The sequence below is a fragment of the Scyliorhinus torazame genome, chromosome 8, assembly GCF_047496885.1.
Source record: "Scyliorhinus torazame isolate Kashiwa2021f chromosome 8, sScyTor2.1, whole genome shotgun sequence".
In the NCBI taxonomy this organism is placed as follows: domain Eukaryota; kingdom Metazoa; phylum Chordata; class Chondrichthyes; order Carcharhiniformes; family Scyliorhinidae; genus Scyliorhinus; species Scyliorhinus torazame.
The window spans coordinates 225,920,678-225,941,092 of NC_092714.1; the positions used below are offsets into that span (position 1 = coordinate 225,920,678).

At 52.1% G+C, this 20,415-nt stretch overlaps 1 protein-coding gene across 2 annotated transcripts in view; it reads left to right on the forward strand.

The window, feature by feature from the left end:
• Positions 1 to 17,597: 17,597 nt before the first annotated feature.
• Positions 17,598 to 20,415, forward strand: part of LOC140428416 (somatomedin-B and thrombospondin type-1 domain-containing protein) — a 48,641-nt gene continuing 45,823 nt past the window's right edge. The window contains exon 1 of one of the 2 annotated variants that reach the window (XM_072514839.1): positions 17,598 to 18,489. In XM_072514839.1, the coding sequence (XP_072370940.1) occupies positions 18,267 to 18,489 (223 nt within the window). In that variant the 5' untranslated portion in view covers positions 17,598 to 18,266. The remainder of the gene's footprint in view (positions 18,490 to 20,415) is intronic. The other variant, XM_072514841.1, reaches the window with a different exon arrangement.

A 20,415-nucleotide genomic window follows, 5' to 3' on the forward strand; every position in this document is an offset into this window, starting at 1 on the left:
AAACAATCCAACAATAATCTATACATCTTAAACTGTACAAAATAGCAGCACACATATTTCTCTGGCCTGACAGTCAGACACAGAGGTTTACATCTCTTTATTCCATAGAATACATTAAACAAAATGGATGCTCTTTAATCCGTCCCAATGGGTTCGGGGGTCTGGTGAAATCCGAAAATGGGGGGCCTAAATCAGTATACCGGGTTGCGAGAGCGATATGCTCTGTTTCACCATTTCCTGACTCTAAACGTTTGCACGACACTGCAAAGTATCGCCAGCACTAAGAGTGCTTTGACTACATATGAGAGTGAGTACCAGTTGATAAACTTATCACACCAGGTCGGGGTATTGCTAGCTGTCACTGGGCTAGTTATCTCGGGGTTCCATGTATTACAGGGGTGAGAGTCATTTACGGTTTGTGTGGTAGAGGTCAGGGGGGTAGCGTCCGCGCGCAACTGAAGGGATCCCGCTAAGATCCATGTGAACTTCTTCTTTGTCTTCCTCTGGGCTTCCTGGGTTTCGGAGTTCTGTGAACACAAGCATAATTTCTGTTATTATCTTGCTTAAGATCTCGTATGTCTGTCTGTCCTTTATTGCCAATTTCCCTTAATAATTGGTCACCATCTGTGACTCCCTCATTTTATTTTTTAAACCGAATATTTGGACTAGACGTTTAAGAAAAATACTGCCGTACGGCGAGCCGTCTCGCAGCCTGTGTGATTTACCATCCCAGTGTTTGAGGATGTAAATATCATAGGGAAGCAACCTAAAGATTGCCAAAACCAAACAAAAGAATTTTGAACGTAACAAGCCAAAATGGGGTGCGTGTGGGCTGTGGCGGGTAAGAAATGGGTGGAATCCCCGGGTAGGACAGTGATCAATGCCATTTGTGCTCTACCTGAACGTAGCTGACCAGAGGAGGGTCCTCAGGCAGGGCGGGGACCAATGCCGTTTCTCCACTGCCTGAGCAACCGGCAAGAACGGGTAAGAATGTGGTCGTCGAGGGGGCTGCCTCTCGAATTAGGAGAGCAACTATGAGTCGGGTTCTGTAGACAAACTAGTTCCTCTGAATTAGTGTCTGGGACAAACTTGTACCTTTAACAAGGTTCTGGTGACAAACTAGTTCCTCTGAACTATTGTCTGGGACAAACTAGTTCCTCTAACAGCCATTGGGCGTCAAAGGGGGTGGTGTCGTGGTGCCGTGAAAACTTTCCGAGTTTACACACAACACTTAACGATAACATTAATGAACAAACATTCAACAAACATGGTGCAGGTTCCATCAGAAAGGACACCGTATCTCTCCATTGTTTCCTTTTTTCTCCATCATCTGGACACTTCACTGCTCAATAGCGAACAGGGTCGCAAAGGGATTCGTTTGGTGGGAGTCAGACTCTAAGTCATCATCTTCTCCCGGCTGCCAAACCTTGGCGGCAGTAACCATGCTAAAGCTGCTTGGGGCGAATTGGGGTCCATCTCATCATCCTGGATGAGCCTGAACGAATTGTCTTGTTGCCAGAATCGCGTGTCGAGGTTGGAGCTACTATGCTTCAATCCGTAATCGTCGGGCGGTGGGTCTGGATCAGGGGCTTTGATACAAGTGATCTCAAATGGGTCGGTAGAATCATGCTCAGATTCGCTGGGAGTGGGGCCTGGTGCAGGGGTGTAGTCGTAAAGTGGTGTGCTGTGGCTATCGTCATTGTGATCGCTATCACTGTCGCTGTCGCTGCTGGTTGAGGGAAGGGAGAGGCGGAGTCGTGCCTCTGGGGGCAGAGTTGTAGTCGTGTCTGAGGACGGGCTGGCGTGGTTGGGGGAGGGTAGGAATACGTCATCTGTAGGCGGGGCATGCTCGTCTGCTGCTGCGAGCAGGATGTGGTGTGTGTGGTTATTCTGTGAGCCGTAAGCCTTGAGGTAGTTTATATGAAACCACGCAGACTTACCATTGGGATAGGTTATTTTGTATACTGAGGGGCTGACTTTGTCTGAAATGGAATACGGTCCAGGAAGTTTTGGGGAAAGGAATGAACTGGGGCTGTAAAGGGAAAGCATAACCTGTTGCCCTACTGTAAACTCAGTGGCGTGTACTGTTTTGTCGAAACAGGCCTTGCTCTGTTTCTTCCTGGTTCCAAGTCTCACTGCTGCGGCGAGTTGGGCTGCCTTTATGTTCTGTACTAGTTGTGTAACTGCATTTTCATGCGTGAGGGCTGTAACTGCGGGGCTGGCCAAATCCAGTCCTAATAAGTACTCAGTGCCTTTCATGGGGTGTCCGGTCATGAGGGTGTTGGGGGTGTATCCTGTGGATGTAGATACCGTGTTTCTTAAAAACATTAAAGCAAATGGGAGTACTGAATCCCAGGTGCTGTTATTCTGCTGTACCAATTTCCTGAGGGTGGCTTTCAATGTCCTATTCATTTGTTCTACAATACCACTTGACTGGGGGTGGTACACGATATGGAACTTTTGTTTGATGCCGAAAATCGTGAGGACGTTTTTCATTACACATCCGGTGAAATGGGAGCCTTGGTCTGACTCTATACTGTGTGGGAGGCCCCATCTTGTAAAGATGTGGTGTGTTAATATTTTAGCCGTCGTCTTGGCCGTATTAGGTCGTGATGGAAATGCTTCCACCCATTTTGTGAAGGTGTCTATGACCACTAACACATACTTGTAACTATTTCTGCACGGGGGTAGGGGTCCTATATAATCTATCTGGAGATTTGTCCAGGGTCCATTAACGGGGTGGGTATGGTTAAGTTGAACCTGTTTTGCATATCTGTCCGGATTGTTCTGGGCACAGATTAAGCAATTCTCCACGTAGTGTGTGACATCGATTTTTAAATCAGGCCACCAGCAAAGCGGTCTGAGGTGGGCGAGGGTGGGTTCAATCCCTTGGTGTCCATGATTGTCATGGAACTGACAAATGATCTGGTTCCTGTCCTGGCTGGGAACTATATAAATGCCATCCTTTAAAATCACACCGTCGTGTGTGGTGATTGCGTTTTTAAACTTGTCGTACGGGGCTGGGAAGGTTCCCTTTAAAACTTCCCTGAGTTTCTCATCCTCTTTCTGGGCCTTGCATGTACTGGGGTGCTTTCGGGGGGGGGGGGGGTTCCAAAAATAACCATGCCTGGAGCCTGCCTTCACTAGGGCGTCCGCTTTAAAGTTACCGGGGGGGGGGGGAAGAACGGTGATGACTGCGAACCTTAATTACTTAATTATTCCGTATTTCCTATCCTTCGCTGTCTCTAAGATGTGGCGGAGTAATGGGGCTGAGGGTAGGGGTTTACCGTCCGCGGAAACAAATCCTCTTGTTTCCCAGAGTGGTAGGAACTCTGTCAAACTATTGCAGACATACAAGCTGTCTGAGTAGATGTCTGCTGGGGTCGGGAATGAGTCTGGGTGGTCTACAATATATGCAATTGCTGCCAGCTCTGCTGCCTGTGAGCCTAAGTGTCCTGGCAACTTCAAGGAAATTTCATCTAGGCGTGTCCCTGCGCGTCCTCTACGTATATACCACAACCGGTAATTCTCTCTCCATTTAACACTGTAGAGGAGCCATCCACATAAATCTTCAGGGGTGCGCACGAGTCTGTGGGCTGGGGTCTCTGGGGTGTCCTACCTGTTTTCCTGGGGGGTGTTTTGGGAATAAATGGGCGTGTTCTGTTTAGTGGTGATGATCTCACATTCATGAGGGGTGCCTGCGTACTGCAAATTATCGGCAAGGAAGGTGTGGGTCTTGGTTCTTTTTACTGTAATGTCCCGCTCCTGTAAAAGAAGGGTCCAACGGGCTGCGTGGATTTGGCTGACTGTGCCATCTTTAAGTCGGCCGTCTAACAATAGCTGTGCCGGTGTGTGTTCTGTGAGGATGGTGATGGGGTTGAGTCCTGTAATGTAGGCGAAGTATTGCACTGCCCAAAATACTGCGAGCAGGTGCCTTTCACAGGCAGAAAATCCTTGCTCTACAGGGTCTAACATGCGTGAGGCATAGGCGTATGCTACGGGGCGTAACTGGTCATGGCGTTCCTGGAGGAGCACGGGCGAAACGGTTCGGTCGGTGCTTGCTACCTCGATAGCGTACGGGGAATGTGGATCTGGGACCTGTAGTGCGGGGGCTGTGCTGAGTGCTCTTTTTAAAGCGTCCACGGCATCTGTAAGCTATGGAAGCCATTCCCAAGGTGCCTGCTTCTTGAGAAGTTCGGAAAGGGGCGCTGCTTTAGTGCCGAAACTGTCAATATGGTTTCGGCAGTAGCCGACCAGTCCTAAGAATGACCGGAGGGCTGAGACATTGTGGGGAAGGGGCAATTTGACGATCAAGTCAATTCTCTTGTACTCGATCTCGCGTTTACCATGAGTGATCACTGTTCCCAAGTAAATCACTTTTTCTTTCAGAATCTGAGCTTTCTTGGGGTTGACTTTACAACCAATTTCTTTTAGGAGTGCGAGGAGTTCGGCGAGAAGCAAAATGTGCTCTCCCTTTGTGTCTGTCTGTAGTAACAAGTCGTCTACATACTGGACCAGACAATCGGGCGGGAAAAGTTTGCTAAACCATTTGCTAGCTGTCGGTGGAAAATAGAGGGGGAGTTGTGGAAGCCTTGTGGAAGGCATGTCCACGCGTATTGTTGCCCTTGGAATGTAAAGGTGAATTTGTACTGGCACGCTTTAGCCAATGGAATGGACCAGGAGCCATTACTAATGTCCAAAACCAAATTTATTTGGGGACTGGAGTCCCTGTTTGAGCATGGTCTCGGGACTCGTGGCTATGGTGGGGGCTACTGCTGGGGTTACTTTGTTCAGTTCCCGGTAATCAATGGTCAGTCGCCATGGTCCATCCGGTTTCCTGACGGGCCAAATCGGTGCGTTGTTTGTGGAGGCTACTGATCTGAGTACGCCTTGATCCAACAAACTCTCTATCACTTTGGAGATTTCTCCCTCTGCTTCCTGGGGAAATCCGTACTGCTTCTGGGGTTTGGGGTTGGGACCTGTAATGTTCACTGTGGTAGTATGTATTGGGGGTCATGTGGGACTGGAAGCCCTAATGTCATTCGCTGACAGATCCCGGGTCCTGGTTGGCCGTTGACCTCAGGCTCTGCCCTAAAGGCGGAGTATAAGAAGCCGGAGTCTTCCCCCGCAGGCCAGTTTACTATCGGGCTGCTGGGGAACAGACACGCTTAATAAAGCCTCATCGACTTCACTCTTTTCGTCTCATGGAGTCTTTGTGCGCTACAATTTATTAAGCGTGCCTAAAAAGGACTTTGGAGCTCAGGATCATTCCAGAATGCCTGAGGATCAGCCCCCACGCAGTGAACGCGGCAGCAGCCTTCAAACACTGGCAGACTTGCTTCGAGGCCTACATCAGAACGACCACCGGCCGAGTCTCAGACGAACAAAAACTGCAGGTCCTGCACTCGAGGGTGAGCACGGAGATTTTCACCCTCATTGAAGACACCGACGATTTCCAGACGGCGTTCGCAGCACTCAGAAGTCTCTACGTTCGCCCAGTGAACCAAATCTACGCTCGCTACCAGCTCGCGACGAGACGGCAAGCTCCCGGAGAATCGATGGACGAATTCTACGCCGCGATGCTGATTTTGGGACGAGCCTGCAGCTGCCCGTCGGTGAACGCAAACGAACACACGGACATGTTAATGCGCGATGCTTTTGTGGCAGGTATGCAATCCTCCCAAATCCGCCAAAGACTTCTAGAAAAAGAGTCGCTAGGACTCTCAGAGGCACTGGCCCTAGCAGCCTCCCTAGATGTGGCCGCGCGTAATAACCGAGCCTACGGCCCCGACCGCGCAGCAGGCCATTGGGCCCCGTACGTACCCGTCGCGGCAAACACCCTACCCCCCCCCCGGACACCCCACAGGCTTGCGCGGTCCAAACGCCTAGTCGCACCGGGGGCGCCCGCTGTTATTTCTGCGGCCAGGCGAAACACCCCCGACAGCGCTGTCCGGCCCGCGCAGCCATCTGCAAAAGCTGCGGGAAAAAGGGCCATTATGCGGTTGTGTGCCGGTCCCGCGAGGTCGCCGTCGTCCCGGGAGCACAGGGAGCCCTGCAAGCAGTCTATGCGCCCCAACCCCCCCAGCACACCATGTACGACCCGCAGGCGCAGCCGCTCTGGGTCCCGACCACCGCGGTCCCGGGAGAACTGGGAGCCCTGCACGCCGCCTACGCTCCCCAACCCCCCTCCCCGCAGCCCATGTATGACCCGCCGCCGGCGCTACCGCTTTGGGTCCCGGCCAACACTCTCCACGGAGAGGAGGGAGTTTTTCGCGTCCCTAACGCCACCCTAAACCCCGTCCCGCGCCCCACGCCTGACCCGCCGGCGCCACTTACTTGGACCCCGACCACTGCTGTCCCCGGTGAGGGAGCTCCGCGTGGTCCTTGCGCTCGCGGCCCCACACCTGACCCGCCGGCGCCGCCGACTTGGGCCCTGACCACCGCTGTCCCCGGTGAGGGAGCTCTGCGCGGTCCTAGCGCTCGCGGTCCTAGCGCACGCGGTGAGGGAGCTCCGCGCGGTCCAACGCTCGCGGTCCTAGCGCTCCCAGCCCCCCCAGCACACCATGTGCAACCCGCAGATGCCGCCATTTTGGGTCTCGACCACCACGAGGGGAGGAAGGGCGCCGATGTGCGACCCGCAGACGCCGCCATTTTGGGTCCCGACCACCACGAGGGGAGGAGGGGCGCCGCCACCTTGGACCGCCCCAGACCTGTACGACGCATGGGGGTGGCCATTTTGTCCACCCCCGCCGCCATCTTGTGACCCCCAGCCACGTGCGATGTATGGGGGCGGCCATTTTGTTCATCCCCGACGCCATCTTGGACGGCAACAACGGACCCCACTCCACTACTACAACCACGGCTCGCTTCGATTACGCTCGATCAGGCTCGGCCCCGGACACTCCAGACGACGACGACAACGGTCCTAATAAACGGCCACGAGACGCCATGCCTAGTTGACTCCGGGAGCACGGAAAGCTTTATACACCCCGACACGGTAAGACGCTGTTCCTTGACCACCTATCCCAGCGCACAAAAGATTTGCCTAGCTGCAGGATCCCACTCCGTACAGATCCAGGGATTCTGCATAGTTACCCTTACGGTGCAGGGGAGGGAGTTCAAAAACTACAAACTTAACGTCCTTCCCCAACTCTGTGCCCCCACCTTGCTGGGATTAGATTTCCAATGTAATCTACAGAGCCTTACGTTCAAATTCGGCGGCCCCATACCCCCACTCACTATCTGCGGCCTCGCAACCCTCAAAGTGCAACTCCCGTCCTTGTTTGCGAACCTCACCCCGGATTGCAAACCCGTCGCCACTAGGAGCAGATGGTACAGCGCCCAGGACCGGACCTTCATTCGGTCCGAAGTCCAGCGGCTACTAAAGGAGGGCATAATCCAGGCCAGCAATAGTCCCTGGAGAGCGCAGGTGGTAGTAGTGAAGACAGGGGAGAAACAAAGGATGGTCATTGACTACAGCCAGACCATCAACAGGTACACACAACTAGACGCGTACCCTCTCCCCCGCATATCCGACATGGTCAATCGGATTGCCCAATATAAAGTCTTCTCCACCGTGGACCTCAAGTCCGCCTTCCATCAGCTCCCCATCCGCCCGAGTGACCGCAAGTACACAGCCTTCGAGGCAGACGGGCGATTATACCATTTCCTACGGGTCCCTTTTGGCGTCACAAACGGGGTCTCGGTCTTCCAACGGGAGATGGACCGAATGGTTGATCAACATGGGTTGCGGGCCACGTTCCCGTATCTCGACAATGTAACCATCTGCGGCCACGATCAGCAGGACCACGACGCCAACCTCCAGAAATTCCTCCAGACCGCCAAAGCCTTGAACCTCACGTACAACGAGGACAAGTGCGTTTTTAGCACCGACCGGCTAGCCATTCTGGGCTACATAGTACGCAATGGGATAATAGGCCCCGACCCCGAATGTATGCGCGCACTCATGGAATTTCCCCTCCCGCACTGCCCAAAAGCCCTGAAAAGCTGCTTGGGGTTCTTTTCGTACTACGCCCAGTGGGTCCCCCAGTACGCAGACAAGGCCCGCCCCCTAATACAGACCACGACCTTCCCTCTGTCGACAGAGGCTTGCCAGGCCTTCAGCCGCATCAAAGCGGATATCGCGAAGGCCACGATGCGCGCCATCGACGAGTCCCTCCCCTTCCAGGTCGAGAGCGACGCCTCCGACGTAGCTCTAGCGGCCACCCTTAACCAAGCGGGCAGACCCGTGGCCTTTTTCTCCCGAACCCTCCACGCCTCAGAAATCCGCCACTCCTCAGTGGAAAAGGAAGCCCAAGCCATAGTGGAAGCTGTGCGACATTGGAGGCATTACCTGGCCGGCAGGAGATTCACTCTCCTCACTGACCAACGGTCGGTAGCTTTCATGTTCGATAATGCACAGCGGGGCAAAATTAAAAATGACAAGATCTTAAGGTGGAGGATCGAGCTCTCCACCTTCAACTATGAGATCTTGTATCGTCCCGGAAAGCTGAACGAGCCGTCCGATGCCCTATCCCGCGGCACATGTGCCAACGCACAAATTAACCGCCTCCAAACCCTCCACGAGGACCTCTGCCACCCGGGGGTCACTCGGTTTTACCACTTCATCAAGTCCCGCAATCTCCCATACTCTTTAGAGGAGGTCCGTACAGTCACAAGGGACTGCCACATCTGCGCGGAATGCAAGCCGCATTTTTTCAGGCCAGATGGAGCGCACCTGATTAAGGCTTCCCGCCCCTTTGAACGCCTCAGTCTCTATTTCAAAGGGCCCCTCCCCTCCACCGACCGCAACGCATATTTTCTTAATGTAGTGGACGAATACTCCCGCTTCCCTTTTGCCATTCCCTGCTCTGATATGACCGCGGCCACAGTCATTAAAGCCCTGAACAGCATCTTCACACAGTTCGGTTACCCCGCATACGTCCACAGCGACAGGGGGTCTTCTTTCATGAGTGACGAGCTGCGCCAGTTCCTGCTCAGCAAGGGCATAGCCTCAAGCAGGACGACCAGCTACAACCCCCGGGGGAACGGGCAAGTAGAAAGGGAGAACGGCACGGTCTGGAAGGCCGTCCTACTGGCCCTACGGTCCAGGGATCTCCCAGTTTCACGGTGGCAGGAGGTCCTCCCGGACGCTCTCCATTCCATCCGGTCGTTATTATGTACGAGCACTAATCAGACGCCTCACGAGCGTCTCCTTGTCTTCCCTAGGAGGTCCTCCTCTGGAACGTCGCTGCCGACCTGGGTGGCGGCCCCAGGACCCATCCTGCTCCGAAAGCATGTGCGGGCACATAAGGCGGACCCGTTGGTCGAAAGGGTTCACCTCCTCCACGCAAACCCCAGTACGCCTACGTGGAGTACCCCGACGGCCGACAGGACACGGTCTCCCTGCGGGATCTGGCGCCCGCCGGCAACACGCACACCCCCCGACACCATCAACCCAACCCCCCCCTTCCTGCCACCGCCGCACCCCGCGACCGCCCCCTTCCCAGGAGGATCGGTCCCCCCTCCCTTTTGCACCGACAGCTGAAACCGTACGGCTCCTGGAGGCGACAACACTGGTACAAGCACCACCACCACCGCCGGGGCCGAGGCGATCGACACGGACGACCAGACCGCCCGACCGACTCGTGGCGTCGATGTAACACAAATATGGACTGTTCACAAGAACATTTTGCTTTTCTTCCTATACCCTCTGTAAATAGTTGCAACAGGACAAAATTGTCCAATACTGTATTGCCATGTGAATGTTTTATCCTCCCAGGACCAGCCCTGTAAACCCTTACCACCATACGAAGCATCACCCCGCCGGGTTCATTTTTGACAAGGGGTGAATGTGGTAGTATGTATTGGGGGTCTTGTGGGACTGGAAGCCCTAATGTCATTGGCTGACAGATCCCGGGTCCTGGTTGGCCGTTGACCTCAAGCTCCGCCCTGAAGGCGGAGTATAAGAAGCCGGAGTCTTCCCCCGCAGGCCAGTTTACTATCGAGCTGCTGGGGAACAGACACGCTTAATAAAGCCTCATCGACTTCACTCTATTCGTCTCATGGAGTCTTTGTGCGCTACATTCACAAAGCCAGCCAAACTGCCACAGTCGTGCTTGTGCTGTGCAAATGCTGCTTTATGGTCCTGCAGGACTGCCCTAACCTGTTTGTCTGCACTAATGGCTCGAGGGTCGAACCAGAAATCTCCTACTGAGCTAATCCCATTTACGTGTTCCCCTACTGTGAGCGTGGTGGGGGCTCGTGCTGCCTTTGCCATTTTCCATACACACTTGGTACCTGGATCAAAAGAGAGGTTATGGGAGCTCATGAAATGGATCCCAAGGATATGTTCTGCTGTCTGGGGCAGATCAACTAAAACTACGGGGTGCTTGGTTGCGATGTTCCCTATCTGTATTGCTATAAGGGCTGTGATGTGTCCATGTTGTAAATGGCCTGTAAAGCCGCTGAGTGTGATGGTGTCTGTTGTGGGCCACGTGTCTCGCTGGAACATCGTAGAGGAATTGAGTGTGGTGCGGGACCCTCCTGTGTCCCAAAGAAATTCCACGGGTTGTCCCCGAACTTTGCCTGCTCCTACCGGTCTACTGGACTTGTCCCAAAGGGTGTCGCAGACCCAAGTTGGGAAGCCCGAACACCGTCAGTCAGTACCGTTCATGTCGGCATTCTCTGAACTGGCGCTAACGCTATGGATCGACTTTGCCCTATTCCTGTTTAGGGTGTCTGTTGGTTTCTCTGCTGCTTCTGGGGCGCGTTGCACTCTCGTGCAAAGTGTCCTAGCTGTCCACAATTATAACATTCTTGAGGTTTTGGCAGGGGTTGGCTGTTCCTGCCCTCATTTACCCATGCGGGGTTCTGGTGTGCTTTAACTGGGTTCATTTCTGCCTGCTCTTCATCGGGTGTTATAAATGCGGTTTTGCCTGCAATTGATTGCTCCCAAGCGCGGGACAATCTCTTCAAAACCCATTTTTCATTGTGGGCCTCATCTGAGGGGTCATAATTTGCGCAAGCTTTTCGTCCTGCTTCTGTGGCCTGGGAGACTAGAATTCGGGTCCACTTGGCCATATTATCTGGGGACAAATGGGCACGGGCTAACTCTCCAAAAACTGCGGTAAAGTGAATCCACAAACGTCCAGCAAATGCTGTGGGGTGTTCTATCTTCTTTTGCCTACACTTACTTAGGCCTTCTATGGGGTCTCCTCTGTTATAGTGGATCGCATCAAGGATTGCTGTGTGCATCTCTTGGAGTGTGCCTCCTCCTACATTCTGTGGGTCGGAAAGGGCTGCTATGACTGAAGGGTCGAGGCTTAAAACTGTGAGCTTCACTTGCTCCCTTTCGTCCAGGCCGTACATGGTTGCCTGTTGTCTGACTTTCGTGAAAAATTGGTGGGGGTGTGAAGTGGGAAGGAACAGTGTAATTTATCTACACGCGTCCCGTAATTGGGTCACGGTTAACGGGGTTGTGTAAAGGAAATCTGCTTCTCCTTCTCCTGCGGCCCTGCGGTGTGTGGTTATAGGGTTCATGGGGGTGTGTTCTGCCTGTTCGGTTGGGGGATGGGGTGCTTTCCTTTTCTGGGGTTTCTCCTGCATACATGTCCCATGTACGTATCTATGGGCAGTGTCGTTAAATTCCTGCCAATCGGGGCCATTTTCTTGATCGAATTGGGGTCCGAATGTACTCTGAAATCCATTTTGCACGGACAGCAGAGGTTGCAATTCTGCAATTTGCTTCCGGCAATTTGCATGGTCTACTGAGTTCTGCCTTTGCCGTCGTGGAAGTATGGAGTGCCCGTAGGGCTGCTTTTAAATCATTGCACTGTTTCTGCAATGCTCAACTTGCTATTCTGTTTCTTGTCTTACCAAGACCGCACTTTGGGTGTCCTGGTAGGCCTTATCGTATTGTGTCTGAAAACTGTTCAAATGCGCGAGACAAGACTGATGTGCCCTCTTTGCATCATCCACCTCTCTGTCGCTTGCTGCTAACTGCTTTTTAAAATCTCGATTCTCCTTCTCTACCTCACTCACGTCTACCTCACTACTTCTGTCTCTCTCCTCTATCTCGCTACGGAGCGTCCTAACGACCTCCTCTGTGCCTCGCAATTGTGCCAAACAGGACATGATTGCCATCGGCTTGCGAGCTTTTCCCAAGCTCTTCTTGTGGATCTCTGACAGGTTCTCCCACCAGGTATGTCCTATACTCCAGGGTCCTGTTTCCTCATTATCACAGAATTCACTCCAAAGGGGCCATCCTTTCCCTTTGAGATATTTTCTGGTCTCATCTTCCCAAACGGGACACTGTCCTACTCTACTGCTGGTCGCTGCGACCTCAAATTCCTGGGGATTCATAAGGTATTCCATTGCCTTCATTGCCATTCTCTCTACTATGATCTCTACCGAATTTGGAACAGGGGGTGATAAAGCGGTGATGTAAACACGGGTACGGCTTACGCTAATTTCCGGCCTACAAAACTCCCGACAGTTTTTTGCAACAAAATCTCTCAGGTTTACCTTATATCCCTGTTAGTACGCATGCATTGACACACTTCCGAATCTCAGAGGCTTGATCAGTACTGTTTTGACGCTTTTGGTTTTTCTGTTCTCAATTCAATTCTCGATTCAAATTTTGGGTTCTCTCGGAGTGGCTAGGCCATTTCTTAAAAAAAAATTTTTTTTTTTAATTCTCCTTTTTCACGTTTTCTCCCACATTTACACCCATCAACAATAAACTCTGATCAACAAGATATGTCAATCCCCATAATAACAATGATCCCATCCGCCCACCAACCCCCAAACCTCAACCCGCATGTTTACATAAACAAATGACAAAAAGGAATCAGGGATTACCCGTAGTCACCCTTAATCGTACACAGCTCTCCACCCACCCCCCCCCCAACCAACGCCATCCAGCCTCTAAGAGAGTACCGTGCATGATACCCCACAGTTGTACCCCCCCCCCCCCCAAGTCTCCAGCTCCTCCCGTCCACTGCCTCTTGTAAAACTCCTCCTCCCAAACTCGGTTCCCTCCCCCAACCTCGGTTCCATCCCCCCAACTTTCCACCCCGGCTAGACCACTCGGACCCTGTTCTGCCAGGCTCCGATGGCCGCAGCCCCTCCCCCCACCTCACTCCCGTTCACTGGCCGGCTTAAACCGGCCAGCGTGGAGGCCCCCGCCCGGGTCCCTTTCCCCCTTGCCTGGCCCTAGGAAAGCCCAAAGATCCCCTTTTAGCACACAAACCCCGCATATCCACCTGCACCCCAAAGAGCCCTCCTTTCGAATGAAAGTCCCGTCCCTTCCCTTGTCCAAATATATGCAACATTGGCTCCTTTAGCCTCTACCCCCGCGCGCAGTGATACAAAAAAAAAGAAGAAAATACAGTCATGAGGTTACATCGGCACATGACCATTCCTCAATTTGTCAGTTCTGCCACAGTCCTTCTGCCTTCGCAAACTCCTCCGCTGCTTCCGCCTTTCCAAAATAAAAGTCCCTGAGCTTGTAAGTCACCCTCAGCTTCGCTGGATATACAATGCCACACTGCACCTTGCCAATGTACAGTGCCCTCTTCACCCGGTTGAAGGCAGCCCGCCTCCTCGCCAGCTCCACCGTAAAGTCCTGGTATACACGTATACCAGCTCCAGCCCACTGCACCACCCGCTTCTGCTTGGCCCAGCTCAGGACCTTCTCCTTCACACTGTACCTACAGAAGCACAGAGTCGCTGCCCTTGGCGGCTCACTCACCTTTGGTACAGGCCTCCATGACTGATGAGCCCGATCCAGTTCATATTGGGAGGGGTCCTACCCCCCCCCAGTAGTTTTGCCAGCATCGCGGCCAAATACTCAGTCGGCTTCGGTCCTTCAACTCCTTCGGGCAGCCCCACGACCCTCAAATTCTGTCGCCTGGATCTGTTTTCCAGATCTTCCATTTTCCCTCGCAGATTCTGGTTCGTGTCCATCACCTTCCGCATCTCCTTCCCCATCGACGCAAGTTGATCACCGTGCTGCAATACCGTCTCCTCCACTTCCTTCAGCGCCTACCCTTGCTCTCGCACCTCCGCCACTGCGCTCGCCACCGCCGTCTTCACCGGGGAAACCGCCTCCTCCACCAGCACATTCTAAACCTCCCGCATCTCCTTCCTCACCATCTCCATACATTTCTCAATCTGTGCCAACTGCTTTTGGAATTCCGCAGCCATCACCTTAGTTAGTTCTTCAGCCGTAAGCACTGCGGCCTCCCCTGGTGCTCCAGCCCCTATCTTCTTTGTTGACCCCGCGGTGACCTTTCCCCTCTCCAACGGACTTTCAGCCGCTTTTTTCCCGGCCATTTTATTGGTGTTTTTTGACATCCTTCTTCTCCTTGCGCTATATCCCGACTTTTACTGCCGTCGCTGGCCCTAGGATGGGGCGTTACTCCCCGAAAATGCCGTTCTGAACGGGAGCCCTCCAATGTGCGGCTGCCTCCCGCCCGCCGTCGCCGGAAGTTGCTAACTTTTGGTTGGTTCTTAATTTGGCTCTATTTAGTCACGTTTGCTCAAGAGTCGCCAGGTATCTTTCGACACCGCCACAAGGTTCAGAACCGAATACTGATCAATGACTTGATACATCAGTTAGTAAGTTCAAATGCAATGCTCATTTATTTACACAGTCAAATCTACTCATGCATAAACTCTGCAAACTAAACTACCACTATTACTAAAGCCTATACTTAGCTTTGGGCGCCCACTCAGTCAGAGGAACAATGGCCGTTGCTCGGTTCTGAGGCTGCTGGGTTGAGCTGTTTACAGGATAGCAACTAGGAGCGTCTATCGCGTAGCTTGCGTTGACTTGGGACTTACTTGCTCTGATGCAGCTGCTAGGCAGGTTTCTTTCTTCGGTGAGAGCCAAAGCCAAAGGAGGAAGATTCTCCCTTGGGTGATACCTCTTATACTGAAAAGGGCTTTGCGCTCTTTTGGGCGGGCCTTGAACTTGGTCTCAACTAATTGGCTCTTTCTCAATCAGTTGTATCGATTTTCCTCCAATGGAGGGGTGGTTTCCTGATTGCTGGGCGTGTCATGGTGACTGTCAGTCTGCTTTGTCTTAACTTCTTCTGGTGCCGGGGAGTCTGTCCTAACATTGTGTATCTAAATGTTTCCATTTTGTCCCCGGAGATGGTTCATTAGTATGTAGATCGTTTGGTAGTTTCTGTCCTGTCTGAGCATTTAAGGTTCTAATCAACAGACAGAGCTTGCACCTGCTTGTTTCTTAGCACTGTCCAATTTTCCCTGCATTCTTTGCGGGTGTCCATTTTGTAATCTGGACGTGGCCATCCCAGATGGCTACACTTGGTATTGATGTGATTTATGACCCTCGCGTGACTCTCATCCTGAGGGAACAACAGCGGGTCCACTAAAGCTGCAGAGCTCCATCTCTGGAATTTTAAAATAGACGTAAACATGTATGAAATAATCGGGATTACGGAGACGTGCTGCAGGGTGATCAGGAAAGGGAATTGAATGTCCAGGGGTATTCAGCAGTCACCTGTTCTTGATTCGCATGAACAATCTGGGTGGGGAGCAGAGGGAGGACCCATGTTACATGAAGCATCATGGTCAGAGACTACAGTGAACTCATTCCTATCTCCCTCCGAGGAGAACGTGAAGAGAGACACTGCTGAGGCAGCTCTGCGTGTGCAGAATGTGCCTCATCATCCAGGAATTAACATCCCCCCCCCAGTGTAAAATGCCACAGGAACACCTGAGGCCACAATCCACTTCCAACAGGGCCTTGTCAGTGAGAACAAAAGTGGCAACAACCCTAACTTTCTACAGTTCTAGTTGCTTTCAACAAGACACGGGAGACACTAAATAAGCTACATCCGACACTGAGGGGTGCCTTCCTCTGCATTTATTGTATATGGTTGATCTAGTCCCGGCTGTCTCACCGAAGAAGACCAAGAGGCCCTCATCCATCAACTGGTGCTCCCTTTCTTCACCTCTTCCTGACTGTGACAAAGCTGTGGAAAAAATGAGATTGGGAATTATCTTTTTTCACAGCATTTTAACCCAAATTAAGTCTTTCAAATAATATTGATGTTGACCATGAGAGCAGGAAACCCGCTTGCCTCCCTGTACCAAACCTCACTAACTTAAAAGCATCGGGTTGTAGCCTTATATATCAGCTGGTCTGTGGATGAGGTGACCATTGACCATGCCACAAGCGAGGTCCCAGATTCGTCATTACCCCCTGCTGTGTCCTAGTCGATTGACTTTCCAGGAAATGTTGGATTAATGCCCTGAGATCGAGAGTGATTCCCATGACCTATGTTATATGTTGGGCAATTCTGGGGGATTCTGGGCCATTCTGTCCTGTCTTGGCATAAAGTTCCCTTGTCCCGAGCCATTAATGGAAGGCAAAACGGTGACAGAGATCATGGGCGAAATTCTCCCCCAACGGCGGGATGCCCGCCGACTGGCGCCAAAGCCGGCGCAAATCAGACGGGCATCGCGCCGGCAAAAAGGTGCGGAAGTCTCCGCATCTTTGGCGGCCTAGCCCCAACATTGAGGGGCTAGGCCGACGCCGGAGGGATTTCCGCCCCGCCAGCTGGCGGAAATGGCGTTTGTTGCCCCGCCAGCTGGCGCGGAAATGCGGCGCATGCGCGGGAGCGTCAGCGGCCGCTGTCAGTTTCCCCGCGCATGCGCGGGAGCGTCAGCGGCCGCTGAAAGTTTCCCGCGCATGCGCAGTGGGGAGAGTCTCTTCCGCCTCCGCCATGGTGGAGGCCGTAGCGGAGGCGGAAGGGAAAGAGTGCCCCCACGGCACAGGCCCGCCCGCGGATCGGTGGGCCCCGATCGCGGGCCAGGCCACCGTGGGGGCACCCCCCGGGGTCAGATCGCCCCGCGCCCCCCCCCCCAGGACCCCGGAGCCCGCCCACGCCGCCTGGTCCCGCCTGTAAATACCAGGTTTGATTTACGCCGGCGGGACAGGCAATTCCTGGGCGGGACTTCGGCCCATCCGGGCCGGAGAATCCAGCGGGGGGTCCCGCCAACCGGCGCGGCTGGATTCCCGCCCCCGCCCAATCTCCGGGAGCGGAGACTTCGGCGGGGGCGGGATTCACGGCGGCCAACGGCCATTCTCCGACCCGGCGGGGGGTCGGAGAATGACGCCCATAGTCGTGTGCAATTTGTCAACAACCCAGCCAAGTTGGCTGAGACTGCCAAACTCCAAAGACTCTTTCGAATCTACATTGAGAAAGAGATGTTCTTGTTGACACTTGTTGGGCACAAGTATCCCTCCATCCAGTCTCAGAAATGCAATTTATCTCCTCCTGCTTTCAGCATCATCCTACAGTGCCCGAAGTTCCTCCACCGGGATGTGAACAGTCTGCAGCCTGGCCGGGTTGGAGAAACAGCCCAGGTCCATCCACCGGCTCCGCAGCTGTAAACCCTCGCGTGTTCACATTGGATTCCCTCCTGTCCGTCAAACAAGCGGAGGGCGAGGATTAGAACTATCCTGCCTATTCCTGACTTCACTTACGGTGACGTCGGCGGGGGCGGGGTGTTCATTTGATGAATTAAACCAGTTGGACTTTCAGAATGCACCTGAACTAGAGCAACAAAGTTGGATGAAGTAGAATTATCAAAGTGCCGGGGGGCTCTGATGTGCGAGTTAATTATTAAAATCACCAGACAGATATCGCCCCAAATCGCTGTGGATTCCGGATGGATTGACAGCGGGATCTGAAGCACCTCTGGCTCATTAAGGGAAATCTAATTCTCAATTTAAAAAAAAAGGCAAAAATCCCCACGATTTTAGAGCTACAGGTCAATGAACAATTGTGTATTTAGTGCCTAGATGGTGTGCAACATTTACACATGAAACTCGCGGATTTAATTTAATCGGGGCGTTTTGAGAATTTTTCTTTTAAAAAGAACGGCGCCTCTTATCAGATTGCTGAATCTGGCTGGGATTAAAACGGGTGATGTTTCTCCCATTCACAATACGCCGAGCAGTGATTCTCCGGAAAGCGGCCCGTGTTATTCAGATTGTGTCGGTTTCAGTCTGAAACACACCAGATTGATGTGACCAAAGTGGAGGCTAAAGGTCACCGAGACTGAAACTGACGAGCTCGGCGCTGGCCGATCTGATTGGGAATTGAAAGCGGCCGTGGAGTTGACAGTGGTCCCTGGGCTGCCGATTTATTGCCCAAGTTGAAGCACCGCCGGGAGTGCAAAAACCAGCAGGAGTGCGGGAGATCCGCTGATGACTGGGAGCGATTGAGATGGGGCTGAGAGCCGTGCTTTGGGTGCTGGGCTGGGGGCTGCTGCTGCTGGCGGCGCCTGCTCAAGGTGGCTGTGTGGACCTGGAGAGCTGCTGCGAGGGCAGGGAGCCGAAGTGCCGCAGCACCGGCTGGCGGCCCGATCGCTCCTACGGAACCTGTTACTGCGACCAGGCTTGTCGACATACCCTGGACTGCTGCCATGATTACCCACTCGCCTGCCCAGGTAAGCTGTGCTCGATCGAGAGAAGAACAACCCCCCCTGTACATTTTGAAATCTATAACGTGTTTTTCTGTCCAGGGCTGGGAGGAAATCCTCTCTCCACACCTTCAACCAGTCTAAACATTAACAGCATTTCACAGATCGGGAAGGTTACAGTAAAGCTGGCCCGTGGATTGAGAAAAGACCTGTAAAGTGTTGATCAAAAATAGCGCAGATAAGTGTGGGCAGCGGCCAACAGTGAACCCCCAGGTCAATGGGAATATTGACTTTGACCCAGATTGGAAGGCCAGTGTCTAAAACATGTAGAACGATTTTCTCTCGGTATGATAACAGCGTTTTCTAGGTCAGCCCGAGGGAGCAGAGCGGCCCGGTGTTAAATATATAATAAAAATCCCAAGAAAGAAACAGGAAGCTCCCAGCAAATTGTACACACAACAAGCCTCCTTATTCACCTAAAAGTGGAGCCGAGGTCGATAAGCGAAAAGGATCGACAAGCAGCAAACTACAAATTGATCATTTACAACCCGACGGAATAAAGCAGGAACCTATCAATCTGATGAAATTCCCAATGGAATTTCGATGACTTTTTATTGGGACGAATTGCCGAAAAGCCTTTAGCAGTTGGCTGTTCCACAGTTGGACTATTTATTGGGTTGGGGAGCGCGATCTGTGAGTTTTTCTGGTAAGTCACATGGGAACGGATGGCAACACATTGAAGAATCGTTACTCAGGCAAAAAAACCCAAATACTATGAAGTCATTGAAACTTATTTGGCAAGCTCTCTGACAGTAGCTGAGGGCAGACTTGACTGCTAGGTTAGTTACAATGTTGGTAAGATATGAGGGAGCAGGATAAAATATCAGCGGGATTTCAGTTAGGGGATAACCTGTTGGAGATGTACACACAGTGCAGGGCCTCACAGCTCCTTGCTTGATATTAGAGGTGCTCACTTGCCTTGTTTCGGAAAGAGGAAAATAGGAATGGACGGGAAGCTGAAGATAAAAATATAGAGATCTTAAAAAAACAGGGGGGGGGGGGGGATAAATAGGACGAAAGAGTGAGGATGAGAATAGATCAATGGTTAGCAAAAATTGAATCCAAACTCTAAGGGTGTAAGGGTGAGGACCAGTTGGGACCAAAGAGAGGGCAAGAGTACATGGTTGACAGACTAAGTGAGTACTGTGCATCTCTCCTCACTCTAGAGAAGTGAGTTCTGCCAATGTAAAAGTACAGGAGGGGGCAGTAATTATATTCATAGAATCATACAGCACAAAAGATGCCATTCAGCCCATCATGCCTCTTATCTCTTTCAAAAGCACCCAGTCCCTCATCCTCAAGCATCTGTCCAACTCTGTGTTAAAATTATTTACGGAATCAGCTTCCACCACCTTTTATGGTGGAGCGTCCAGACCCCAACAACTCTCCGAGTGAAATAATTCTCCTCATCGCTCCTTCAGTTTTATTTTTACCTGTAATTTAGAATTTGTAACCTCCAGTTATAGATCTATTCACCAGAGGGAATCATTTTTTCTCTCTTTGCTTTATCAAAATCTCTCATCTCGACAATGTTCATTTGGTCATCGCTTATCTTCCTATATCCCAGTGAAAATATTCTGAGCTTTTCCAAGCTCTCTTCATAACTGAAGCCCATCATCCCAGGTAAATTTTTGCTGTAATCTTTCTTACATTTCTTTGAAACGTGGTGTTCAGGAGTGTTCACAATATTGTGGCTGAGGCCTGACCAGTGATTAATTAAGTTCTAACACCATCTCTGCTATTTTTCTCCATTCCACTATTTATAACTACTTTTAATCAACTTGCACTGCCACCTTTAAGGATTTGTTTGGCGGCTTCTCTACAAATTTACGTATTAGATGAGATAAAATATATAGTGGAAGTACTTAAGAGGTTAGTAGTCTTAAAATACTT